The following is a 13,312-nucleotide window of genomic DNA, read 5'->3' as shown; positions in this document are numbered from 1 at the left end:
CCTTCCCTTCACCTCTACTTTTCCCCCCTTGCATTATTAAAACGAAACGTGTTGTGGTTGTGGGAGCTGGTGAGCTGTCCCAGCACCAGTGCGACCAGCGATAGACTATCCCGCCAGCGCCGGGACCAGGATCTGCTCCAAAGGCACCGCTCCCTTGGCAGGCGGTTCGGGGGAGCCCGGGAGCTCACTGGGCGCTGCCCTGGCCCTGTCCGCCGCAGCTGCACCAGCCGGCGAGACGCAAGGCTGCTGCGAAGAGGGGGTGCTGCGCCGGCAGCTCGTCGCGCTGGAAGCACACAGCCACCCCCGGGACTGCCAACGGGGCCCTTCACTGTGCGGGGGCCTCTGGGTATTGCTGCTGAGCAGAGAGGGGGTAGAGCCTCTCCTCCCCGGCACCACGCGATGCGGTTCGATAATGCACCGGGAGAGCCTCAAAACTCACACCGAGGCCGTGGCCAACGCCAGCGTCTGCAGCCTCTGCGGGGGACGAACCCCAGGGCTGCCTGGCACTTGGCCCCGGTGAGAAGGGGTCCCCCAAGAACAGACGTACAAAGCCCAGAAAGCAGACCTGAAACTTCTCTTTCCATACATATTTCCAGAGCATGAGATCAGCGGTTTTGGTCACTTGTTCTTTGATTTGTTATTATTACATTAGCAGTCATTCGTGATAATGTAAGACAAAAACATCTATGAGCTAGAAAAAGGAGAATGGTGGAGTGGTGAATGCAGTGGTTTTTCTTTGTTTAAAAGTGTTAAAAACACAGAATGGTGCCTTTGTTTACCAACTATCTGAACTTTAAGGGCATGTTTCTCCTAGAAATATCTGGAAGGGCTGCAATGGCAGTAACTTGAGAGGGAAAAGTTTTGAATGTTTGTAGGAATATTCCTGCATGTCTTATCACCTGCTCAACAGACTTCACCTCTCCTGCAAGTTACACTCCGTGGCACCCGTGAGCATCACGTAGTTTTAACTGCAATGGCAGCAAATCGTCTGCATGCAGTTCGGAGGGGTGCGCTGCTAGAGGTGGGCTAGACACTGTCTGTGCCGTGAGCATCCCCAAGTACCTGAGTGTTCCTGAGCAGGCAACGGGTACCATCACCTCCACGGTACAGTGGGCTCAAGTACCGTCCCCCGTGGAATAAACCCCAGTCACCCCTTAGCACAGCATCCTGGGACAGCCGCCTCCTCTGCCGGTGCTGATTACGCAGTGCCACGAGCAGAGGCTGCGCCCGGGAGCCAGCAGACGCACAAGGGAGGCTGCGAGAGCCGCGGCCTCGCCCCCACACCGTCCGTCGTCGCCGCGCCGAGCCGGGGCTGCGCCTCGGCTGCTCCTGGAGGGGAGTTTCCTTATCCGATGGGAGCAAGTTTCAGGCGTGGTGAGGCAATACAGGACACTAGGAAGGATTTCTTGCCTAGCTGAAAGACTTGTTATTTAGCACTGGATTCTTGTCATTCATAAGCAACTTTCTGACCATTTTTCCTGTGCATCTTTTTCATTTGACAGTGTTTTACCTGGAAGCTTTTGTACTTCCAATCTTGTAGTGAACTAATAAAGATATGTTACAAGATTACTTCAGGTTGTGCTTTTTCTCTCGTTCAATCAATCACTCTGTTTCCAGCAGGACAGATGAACTGTCTCATGCAAGTGCAGAAACCTTGGGTTTGGCTTCATTAAAACAGTTCTTTTGCAAGAACAGCACGAGCGCAGGGACAGCTCTGTTTTCTTCAGAATCAGCGTAGAAAAGGGGCTGCTCCCGGGTTCTTGCATCCCGTGAGCGCTGCTGCTCTTCGGAATCTCGTCTGCATTGAGCAAGCGTAGCTTGCTCTAGTAAAACCTCACCCCTGGGTAGTCCTACAACTCCTTCTTCTGGAGCTCTGCTTTACCCACCCACATTTCCAGGCACCTCCTGCTTTCCTCCCTGCTGCCTTCTGGGCCACGTGTGGCAGCCCCGTAGCTCCCTCCCGTCTCTGTTTTCTGCCCAGACGGACAGTGAGTGTGGGGTGCACGTCCACAGCCCCCCTGGCAGCTGCCCGCGGCTCCTGACTGCCCCCCGACAGCCCGGTTCATGCTCCGGTGCTGTCGGACAGGCACACGAACCGAAAGGCCACGGAGAGGAACCCTTTGAGGGGCCAGCTTGTCCGGCCACCCCACTTACACGGAGCAAGAGAGAGCAGGCTGCAACTGCCTTGTCAGAGCCGGGCTGACCTGTGCATTCAGTGTGTAACACTCCTCCTTGCAGCAGAATTAACTTCCCCACAAATGACTGGCACAAAACTTAATGGCACTTCATCTTTACAACAGCAGCAAGGAGGGAGCCGAGTCCAGCGTGGGCTTTCTGTGCACGCTCCCTCCAGAAGGACACATTCAGTCCTGCCCGTGCTGCCTTCAGCCCGTCTCCCCTCTGCATGCCCGGGAAGCCGCAAGCAGCAGCAGCCCCGACAAGCCCCATTTCTATTTATAAAGCCAAAGTTATTCTAAAAGGGCTGTCTCAGAATTGCCGGCCGGCAGCACCTTTCAAACCTCAGCGTCTCTCTCCAAAGGATGTTTTTCCAGCCTCTAAGAAAGCAAATTAAAAATAATTAAAACCTACTATTGTGACTCTCTTTGCTCTAACTCATGCGTAATGGATTTATTCCAAACTAGAGGCGGCCGTTCAGGTGCCATCAGGACGCACCGCTCACCCCCGTGGCAGCATCCCGGCAGCACGGCCTCCGCCCGAGCGGCTCTTCTCGGGAGCTGCCCGGGGAGGGGCGCGGGGCCCGCGGGGCCGCACGGCCACGCCGCAGCTCTGAGGTCGGTCCCGGCGCTGCCCCCCCTTTGCGGTGACCCGGGACGAGTCCCTGCAGCCGGGCTGGTTAGGAAGAGCTGCAGCCAGACTAAAACCAGTGAGTGCCCCTCGGCGGCACCGCGCCGCTTGTCCCAGCGGGGCCAAAGCACCGTAAAAGCTGCAATGCCCCTCTGCCTTTGGGGGGGCGCGGAAACCGCAGATCCGTGGCCGGTTTGAGGCGGGGAGGCAGCTGCGGGGGCTCTGCCTGGGCGCCGGGCTGCCCGGGGCTCCCCAGCGCGGCCTCGGAGGGCGGATGCCGAGCGGCACCCCGCCCCCCGCACGCTCCCGAGGCGGGGCGGCCCCCCCGCCCCGCTGCCCCCCGCCGCCCCGCGGGCTCGAGCCGGGCCCGCAGCGCCCCCTGCCGGCGGAGCCACCGCGGCCGCGGGGGAGCCGCGCTCGGGAGTCCCGGGGGGCCGCCGGGAACGGAGCCGCCGGGAACCGAACCGCCGGGAACGGAGCCGCCGGGAACGGAGCCGCCGGGAACCGAACCGCCGGGCTCCTGGACGGCAACATCACAGAGGAGCGAGACGAGGAGTTCAGGAGCAGACGGTGGCAAACCGCCAGAGCATCCCCTTTCGCCCCCCCGCGCGTCAGGGTGCGAGGCCTAAAAGGCGAAGAAACGAAACAAAAGAGGTTCGCAGACAGACACTTCTAAAGGTCCCTTATCCCCACGGGGACGCGGCTGCCCTGCGGTACAGGTCCCGTCTTCCCAAATCCTGCATTAGACCCCAGAACACCGTTAGATTACCTTAAATACGGGGTCTTTAAGGGTAATATGGTTGAGATACTTTCCAGACTTCTGAGGTGCACTTCCCTTTGACGAGGAGGAGGAGGAAAGAAGGAAGGAAGGATTTTCCCATGCTGCCAGAGCACGGGTGCTGTGAGAAAATGACTGAGCATGGTGAGACCACAAGAAGTCCCTATAGTGATCAGCACAGGGCTCTCTAAGTCACAGAATCACTGAGGTTGGAAAAGACCTGTAAGACCATCAAGTCCAACCACCACCCCAACCCCACCATGCCCACTAAACCGTGTCCCGCAGTGCCACGGCCACACGTTCCTTGAACACCTCCAGGGATGGTGACTCCACCACCTCCCTGGGCAGCCTCTGCCAGTGCTTCACCACTCTCCTAGTAAAGAAATTTTTCCTAATATCCAACCTGAACCTCCCCTGCCGCAACTTGAGGCCATTTCCTCTTGTCCTGTCAGACAAGAGGAAATGTCGGACAAGAGGACAAGTCCTGGCATGGCTGCCCTGTTTTCCAACATGATGTTTCCAAGGGGAGCTGCACACAGGTGCGTTGGGAATGACCCGGACACAAGCCTTTCCTCTGGGCAGCCACCAAAGCCCAGCTGCCCACGGGAGGTGAACCTCCCCTCTCAGAACACCAGGCGTATTGACAAACAAAGAGCATGGCTAAGCATAGTTAGATGTAATTATCCTTTTTCCTTCTCAGCCTCATTATTTCTACTGCCCAGCGCTTTCCCTGGGAATGCACCTGCCAGAGTGTTTTAGGATGCGATGCCTCCTTTGGCTCCTGTTCCCTGGTACCGCTCCCCACCAGCCACCTTCAGCAACAGCCTCACCTTCAGCTTTCTAATGCAATTATTTCACCTTCGATCCTACCCAACTTCAGAGGCATCAAACATCAGAGCAGATGGTAGAAGCTCAGAAAAATCAAATGGCATTCGCCTTTTCCAAGCCATCCTGTTTCCCAATTTAGACTAAAAAGAAATCCGATCAGTCAAATCCAATTCTAGCTGGGCTGTAAGTCTGGAAAAATGGATTATGCAAAATGCCTGACATCAACAGCTTGATGTGAATGTTGAATTCAGTTTGGGAGGAGATCAAAGTGTTTATGCCTATGGATTTAAAAATAGGACTAAGACTAAAGAACCTTGCTATTTCTTGACAAAAAGATTACACAAGTGGTAAGAGGAACGGTTTTCCACTGGGTTATGCCAGCACTAACAGGAGTGTTATCGGCCATGTGCACCATAGGCCTGCCCAGGTCAGAGGAGGTGGAGGCATCCCACTGCTGCATCCACCACTTCACTTTGAGCCCTAAATTCATCACAGCGCCTGTTTTAGTCCGGGCAGGGTCATCTCAGTGCAGCACTGTCAGCTCACTGTATTGTAAGCAACTATTTCAAAGTCCATGCAGAAGATTTTTTTTTTATTATACACATGGTTTCCACCATCATTACATAGAAATTAAATGGAAGATACTCCTTTCCTACTCTGCATCTGCAATAGCATCACCACCTCTGCCTTATATTTGTCTTACCCAGGTTAGCTGTTACACTTAACACCTCCCTTAAATTCATTATGTGGGTCTTAAAGTCTACAATTTTGATCCAATACTCAGGTGCTTACACAGATCTTCACCTTCATTCCAAGTGAAAAATAAATACTACAAAAACAATTTTAATAAATCATTCTTTATTAAATTCGTGTTACAAAATTTCTGCCAGCCATGGCACCCGTGCCCTGTGTTAGGATGCCGTCTACCACCTCCACCAAGGCCGGCTGGGGTGGGGGACACCGAACGGCTCCTTCAGTGCCTGATCTGACCAGGGCACAGAATAAGAAAATTTAAAGCATTGAAGTAAAACTGCAGTATGCAACTAGAGTAAACATCCTTTTTAAAACTGTGCGGGAACCAAGAGTGTTATGTTGGTTGAGACGCTGAAATTTAAGGAATTGGAGATTTGTATCCTCCTGTGAAAACATTTGTCCACAAAATGAAAAATCAGTAAAGTGAATCTTTTCTTCCAGGCCCTCAAGTCAGAATAAGATTTTTCTTTCAGATCTTTGGCTGATAAACTATTGACTTGAATGAGCTTTAAACAGCTGCCCTGCAGCAGCATGAACTGTAAGTCTAACCTGCTTTGATAAGTAAGCACACCACAAGCGAGTGTGTATTTACAGAAAACTCTTAGAAAGGCTATTTAGAAGTGGAAGTGTATATGGGATTTGAACTCCAGCACTGTCTCTTATCCTGAATACTTCGTGTTCCTGAATTTAAACATCAGTTAAATTGTCAAGACCACAAACCAGCAAACTAATCAACTAATGAAAGATCCTACAGTCATAACTAAAGGCCACAAAAAAAGGGATTGCAAATCTCTTCATGGATGTGACTTGGCCCACTGATCCCACGGGAAAATTAAAATAAAAAGACAAAACCTCATGCTGTTTTCCTGGGGAAATTTTTCTTGCAAATAAACCAATAAATAAATCCAATAAAGGTGAACCAAAATATCGGTTCAACCCGAATTCTCTTTCCACATACACATATATGTAGGAATATGGATTAGAATAGCAGAGCTCAGCCTACACCCTGTGCAAATTTTGTATCTATAGTCTGTGATTAAATTAAGTCCAGTGTAAAACCACTGTACTACTTCAGTAACTCACTCCAATCTTCTGTCACTTGTCCCATTCTGTGGACCTGCCGATAAAACAGCAGTAATCCTCTCATTACAGAGACACTGCAAAGCAAAACTCCGCTCTTCCCTTATCTCTCCTTCCACACAAAACTTCTCCCAGTGCAGTGAAAGTCCTGGAGCTCTGTGAGCTCAGTCCGTCCTCCCAGGGCAGGAAAAGCTGTTCTAGAGTGATGATTCAGTGAGAAAAAGGGGCTCAAGAGGAGCAGAATCACACTTGTGCAAATCCATCCTCTAATGTGGCTGTCAAGAAGAGGTACAACTTCTACTGCTGCTCAGTGTTTGGAAATAGCATTTTTCCAGCCTCACAGAAACCCAGGTCTCCTGCCCAGCCCACACATTATGTTTTCCTCAACTCCATCTACTGTCTTGGCTACAACTTATAACCAATTCTCATTTTTGATAGTGATATGTTGGTGTTCAATAATTTTACATTAGCAGTAGTATAGTCTACTAAATACACATACAGACATCCTGAATGTATAAAGCCTGCCAGAGCACCTCGTGTTGTCACTTTTGGTTTGATGTGTTTGGATCTCTGCAGGCAGGAATGATGCAAACACTGGTCTGCACTGGAGATGGTAGCGCTGCGTCAGGATTTCTCACTTCCCGATGCCGACTGTCATCAGACTAAAACCCTGCCCAGGATCCGCTGCAGGAAGCCACGAAAAGTTTGTTCCTTGGGGTGTAACCAAAAACCAGAGCTGGCAAACATGGTATTGTGTATACAGACTTATTCATGGGCCAAAAATAGTCTTTGGGTACCAGCAGTATGCAGCACATGGGTCTTAGGTTCAGATATGGCTGCTTAAACCACTGAAGTTTTCAGCTGGATGCTGAGATTTATTAAAAAGGAAAGCCACTACCACCCTGGAGTAGGAGAGCCACAGTTGTAGTCAGCATCATGTTTTCAGCGGTATCAAAACTGAATTTTCTCAAAACAAAGCACTCTTTCTCCTCTGCTCAGAGATCCATCCCCCAGGGTTTACATCCATTTGCAACATCTTCATGACCCACTTGTCTTTCCTGGCCCCATCAATGAACTCGTCAAGAGACAGCTGCCCTGTGTACGAGATGAGGAGGACACAAGATGGGGAGACAAAACATGACAGATAAAACAAGAAGAGGAAGGCAGGAAGTAAAAGCCATCTACGTTTCAGAAAATGTGCTAATAAGACAAAAGTTATACTTCATGTCCCCATGTAGTTTAGGCCAGCTAGCTGAAAAACCAACCACCACGCTGTAAACCAATGCACTCACACCCACCCCATCCGCTGGCTAACATGAAACCTTGCACGAGCTTACACACGCTCCTCCAGCAGATTGCAAGTCTGATCCTGTAAGCTCCAAGTTGACTGGAGCCACTGTCTTTACTCAGGCTGTTTGTGCTGGGACTGGGACCTCTGCTCTGGCTACTGGGGGCTTTCAGAGGATGAGATTGTGTGGCATCAAAATCCAGGCAGAATAGTGACCCCGCTGTGTTTTACATTAAAATAACAATGAAGATTATTTCCTCCTGCTGCACCAAGTTACTCTTGATTCTAACAAAGAGACCCGAACCAAACCCAATGTGTCTAATATGAGTAACATAATAGTCCTAAGTGACCTCTTGATAGACGTAATTAAAGCTAGCCTGCCCCGCACCGATAACTTCTCATTACGCATGAACACAATCTGAGCCATCGATCGCTTACCATCCCCATTCTCATCCACCAACTGAAATATCCTGTCCACAACCTCCTCCGGCGTGAGCAGTGGAGTCCTCTCCTCCACCTCCGACCGACACACCTTCTTCAGCTTGTAGATAGACTGAAAAGAAGTTCACAGATTAGGCAAAGGACTGGAAAATGAAAAGCAGAGGTGAACTCCATTATCTTCCCAACAGTGTAAAGGTCTTTTACAAAGGCTGTGGTTTTAACCTTTCTAGAAATTTCTGCCACTCAGCAGCCCCAGACCTTTAATGAGACCTCCAACCTTACGCTCACACACACTGTGGGTTACTTCATTTGCTCTTTGAAGCTGCAACCCTCCTGTTTTCCTTACACATAGTGGTCAGACCTCAGGGTTCCTTTGCGAAGAACAAGACAAGAGTTTTAGAGATGGGAAAATCGTCTGACTTTTGAGTATGACTTTTTTCTAACATCTGAGGCCAGGCACATCTGGACTTACCCAGCCCTCCCTCCCAGGGAACTTGTGCCCAAGCTGCAAGATCAGGCCTGTATTAGCACATATTATGACCCATAGTTTCTGTTCCACTTTGTCACTGGAAAGGGGCAGATTTTATCTGTTCCTCCCATGACAACCACCTGTTCATTACTAACTTTACTCCTTAGCTGAAGGGTTTTGTCTGAAGTCTTCCCAGAGAGGGGATTAGCAAGGGCCTAACACAGCTCTGGCAATTCCTGGCTGACCTCAAAACTATAATTGAAGCTGCCCCAGACAAGCTCCCCAGATGCTCCAAAACCTGCTGCTGGTGCTGCAGGTAACAAGCTGGTCACACTTCCCAACCAAGAGGACCTGCTTTCCAGATTCCATTTCTGATGTTGCCTTGATATTGCATTTCACCTAAGATCCTAAAATGTTCGATAACCTTTAAGCCTCACAAGTACTGCTGTGCAAGAGTAACAGCACCTGTGGTGCAGGGGTGACTCTAGGTAAATATCTTGGTGATTGTGCTGAAGTAAGAACCCAGGTACCCCGTGCCTGCTGTCTGCTAAGCCCCATGCCTCCTCTCACACTGTCACTAATTAAAGCTAAGTGCAGAACATAACAGAAACCCAGAAAGGAATAATTACAAAAGGGATTTCTGTACTAGCGTGTGCTCTCAGTGTATTCTCAGCAGCTACTCAGGCAGGAAGCTTGGCTCCTGTAAGGGGCATGGGGTGAAACCCTCTTCCACTGGCCAGTGCAATGAATCTCGGTGTAAAAAGGTTGAAAGGAGAGGCAGAGCAGAGATACAGGAACTGCACAACAGCACCCAGACGCTGCATTTCTGGACAGCTTCAGCAGGGGCTTTAACTGATCCCTCAGCCACCCCATCAGTCTCCAAACCACCGAGTACATGACCCTCTCACCAAGGTCAGGCATTTTCACTTCAGCTCACAGCTGCCTTGAAACCTGATTATCACAAAAACCATATACATCATTACATTGCCAAAGAACTGTGATTGCTTAAAGAAGTGATTAGGCAATGCCTACTTACCTCAACAATTTCCAGCAGCTCAGGTTTATCTATGCAGCCATTCCCATCCTTGTCATATACTTTGAATGTCCACCTCAGCTTGTGTTCCAGTTTCCCTCGTAAAACAAGATTCAAGGCAGCTACATATTCCAGAAAATCAATGGTATTATCCTGTAGAAACAGAAAAGTAGCCGAACAGCCCTTAACTGGGTATAGCCGATAGAAAACCGCTTTACAAACCCTAGATAAATAAACTGCCAAGAAGAAACTCCATGGGACAGCTATTTATTTTCCACTTTATAGAAGACTTGTGCCAGTCCAAGACCATCAGTAAGTACAGCCATACCCCTCTGCACCAAGGGTAAGTTCCCAAGGAGCGACAGTGGAGAGCAAAAGCAGTTTTCCTACAGTGCAATAAGGGGGAACACCTGCCAGGACTCCAGAAATGAGCAATTTAAATACCCCACGACAACACAGATTATATGGAGGATGGGGAGGCAGATGAGGATCAGTGCAGGAGGCATTGACTTTTTGGGAAGGGATTGCCATTCTCAACAATCTCAGCTGCTTCACCAGAGACCAACACCCAACCATTACCCCTCTCTTCCATCGTTCCCCCTTGCTTGATCTCGATTCATCTGAGGAAGACAGACAATGAAAATATCACCATTCAGAAGGGCGCAGCAAGAACACCCACAATAAAGGACCTGGCTCAGGTGTTCATCCTCCTATAAACTTCAGAGCCACCGAGGGGATGCAGGGCTCCCTGGGCAGGCTCCGGCAGATGGCCCTCATGCAGATCGTCACCATCCCCAGGGCCAAGCCGGGGCCCCATGTCACCTTACAGCCCTCCCGACCCAGGCAGCAAAACCCCCTGGAAGGTCGGGGTACGCGTCTCCTCCCCGGCACGCTCTGCTGCAGGCACCGAAACGCTCTGCGGCAACTGTGAGCAAAAACTGCTACTACCGGACTTTGAAGGCCAGTAAGCATAAAAAGGCAACTGAGGAACTGCTTTTCTTTTCTTACCATATTACTAATAATCCTTTAGATTGTTAGGTCCTGTCAACTGATTATATACCATGGGCATATTTAAGCAAACACATGAATCTAGGCCTAATTTAGTGTTCTTAATACATGCAAGTACCAGCACCCCTTAAAAACGGATTTTCAGTCTTATTAGGAAAACTCCTATAAACTAGGAATGGGACTTTGCCTTCTATGCACACTGCTTGCTCTGCAACCCTTTCTGCACAGCTTTCATAACAGAATTTGGACCTGGACCTTCTTTTTTTTTTTTGCAGGAATTTGGGTTTTGCCAACTTCAAATTCTGAGACAAGTCTGATATGCCCGCATCTTCCGTGGCTTTTTTAGCCTTTCTTACAAACTGACTTTTGTTACGGCCGCGGTGTGATTTTGCCACTGGTTTCAAAGGAAGCTTAAGGGAAATGGATATATCTGAGAGATGACAGACTTGTCTCCCCTTTTCCTATATTGATATACAGCAACAAACAGCCTCAAACTTTGAATATGATCAAAAGCTTCAGAAAAAAAAATTGAACAGTTTGGCAAGCATTGCTTACCCATTTCGAGATGAGAAAGGCAACCACATTACATTGCTTTTGACTACCTAAAATATCACAGCCTAGTATTATGCTATCTTTTGCACCAATACATGGGTATGCATGAACTGCTACTAAACCAGAAAGCCCGCTTTTCCCAGGTGTCTGATGACAAATACAGCAAAGGGAATCAAAACCAGAATGTCTGAATTGTTCAGCATTCCTTCACTTTGAGCAGCTAAAATCAATATTTTGTTACATTCCACCTGTTCATACTGTATATATACACTTCCACCAATGTATAGCAAGCCTGAGTAGGACTTTTCTGCATTATAATTCCCCCCCTAGTATAACAGATAAATATTTTTTTCCATGTAGCAACCTTGGCTATTTGAGGATCTTTCAACAACACTGTCTCAAAACGCAACCGCCTAAATTTCAACCTTGTAATCCATCCTTAGTCCCTTAAGGGAACATTCTCTCCTTAATTTGTGTACAGATTTTATGACAGCATAAATCCATACCAGCCCATACAGAGTGGTGCAGCATGTGCTCTTCTCCTGCCCTAGCAGGTCCATCGCCCTTGCCTTAGTCTCATGAAGCATGGTAACAAGGATGGGAACTGCACCAAAACACCTCCAAATTACAGAAGAAAGAGGTGTGAATTATTAGACAAATAATTGTAAAAATTCCTCACCACTTACCCCATTCTTATCAAAAGCTCTGAACATGTTTTCGATATACTCTGCTGCTTCACGGTTATCCTGGACCCCGAAGAACCGCTTGAATTCGTGCATGAAGAGGGTCCCACTGGGACATTCAACCACAAATTTCTTATACCATTCCTGCAATTCGGCAACATCAATCTCTCCTTGCTCCCCTTCGGCGTTGGTGAACTGCTGTCCCATTTTGCTTCTTAAATCAAGATTAAAAAAAAGGAGGAGGAACAAAAGGAAAATCCTGATGAAGTCCTTTGCTTGTATTGTCCTTTTATCACCTTTAGTTGCTTTTTCTTCTCGCTGTCTTGTGCCTTTATTTGATGTTAATATTGTGTCTTGCTATTTCACCTTTTTTTGTGTTTTACTTCTTCCTCTTTCCCTCCTACAGTTTTCACCACCACAGCTTTGTGTGCTCACTTGGTGATTGCGGAGTTCCTTCCCTGCATTAGGACAGTATAACATGTGGTATCAGGCATGTTTAAAAATAACTAAGATCATTAGGAGATTCCCACCTACAAGTCAGAGACCTTCAGATGTTCTGAGCTGTGCCCTATTTAGGAGGGGACACCAGACACTCAGGGTCCTTCTGCCCGTTAATACCTTCACATCAAAGAATTTGTGAGCTGAGGTTCCCTTTACACATGACAAACAACTCCACTCACTTTACTATAGTTTTTCTAGGGAAAAAAAAGAATTGTAAGCAAACTTCCCTAACATTAATTTTTCAGCACTGGCATATATGACCTGCTTGTGGGAGATACTCAACGTTGCAGTAAAACAGGGCATAGTAACAGACAATTACAGAGAGCAAATCCTGAGAAGATGAGCACGTACCCCTAACCCCACTCACATGAAAAACCCTGCTAATGCATAAAGTTAATTGAATGCCTACTAGAGGCTTTACTCCACACAAAGTGATTGAGAGAACTAGTAAATGCACATAGATCTAAAAATGGTTGTTTCCATAATTTTCACAATTCATTCTTAAAACTCTCAGTTAAAAATAACAGGAACATTTTATTTTGCTATTTTTAAAACAGTGAATTCTCCCTATTCCCCTTTCCCCCTTTTGTGCCTTTACCCATTGAAATACTCCTCCCGCTCACCCTTACCACCAAGCATTGCTCACCACTTTTATTACCAATAAAACACACAACTCTGCCCCCAGCCTCCCTCTGTTTGGCAACTGCTTGCCACCCCAAGAGAGCAAACCACCCCCCCTTGCTTGCTGCAGCCACCAGCTTTTATCCGTATCATACCAGGTGCTCTGAATCCAGCCATTATCTGTGTCAGCTGCAAAGAAATGACCTGTAGCTATAAATGCATCTGAGCCAGCCTGACAGCCTGATAAGAGTCTTCTTTTAAGAGGATTGGAGCAGCATTAATAGGAAACAATAGACTCCCTATTATAAAAATGCTAAGGCCCTGAAGGTTTTAAGCTGTTCACTTTTTTGGAACTTTTTTTTTCATTGGTTTGGGAAGAAGAGTTTCTTATGTGGAAGAACACTTGTTAAGAGTAAGTCTAAAATTTGATGTTGCAGAACAGTACAGCAATTTATATTCCCCTGTAAGAATA

The 13,312-nt window shown here is 48.1% G+C and overlaps 1 protein-coding gene across 1 annotated transcript; it reads right to left on the bottom strand.

Annotated features, from left to right (window-relative positions):
* Window positions 1-7,211: 7,211 nt before the first annotated feature.
* GUCA1B (guanylate cyclase activator 1B) lies at window positions 7,212-11,925 on the bottom strand. The gene is made up of 4 exons (XM_009813918.2): window positions 11,722-11,925; window positions 9,479-9,628; window positions 7,971-8,085; window positions 7,212-7,339 (listed from the first exon to the last, which is right to left on the bottom strand). The coding sequence occupies exons 1-4, from the start codon at window positions 11,923-11,925 to the stop codon at window positions 7,212-7,214; spliced, it is 597 nt and encodes a 198-aa protein (XP_009812220.1).
* Between the last annotated feature and the right edge of the window lie 1,387 nt (window positions 11,926-13,312).

Source organism: Gavia stellata, chromosome 30, assembly GCF_030936135.1.
Source record: "Gavia stellata isolate bGavSte3 chromosome 30, bGavSte3.hap2, whole genome shotgun sequence".
NCBI classification, from domain to species: domain Eukaryota; kingdom Metazoa; phylum Chordata; class Aves; order Gaviiformes; family Gaviidae; genus Gavia; species Gavia stellata.
This window is presented reverse-complemented; position numbering and strand designations above follow the sequence as displayed.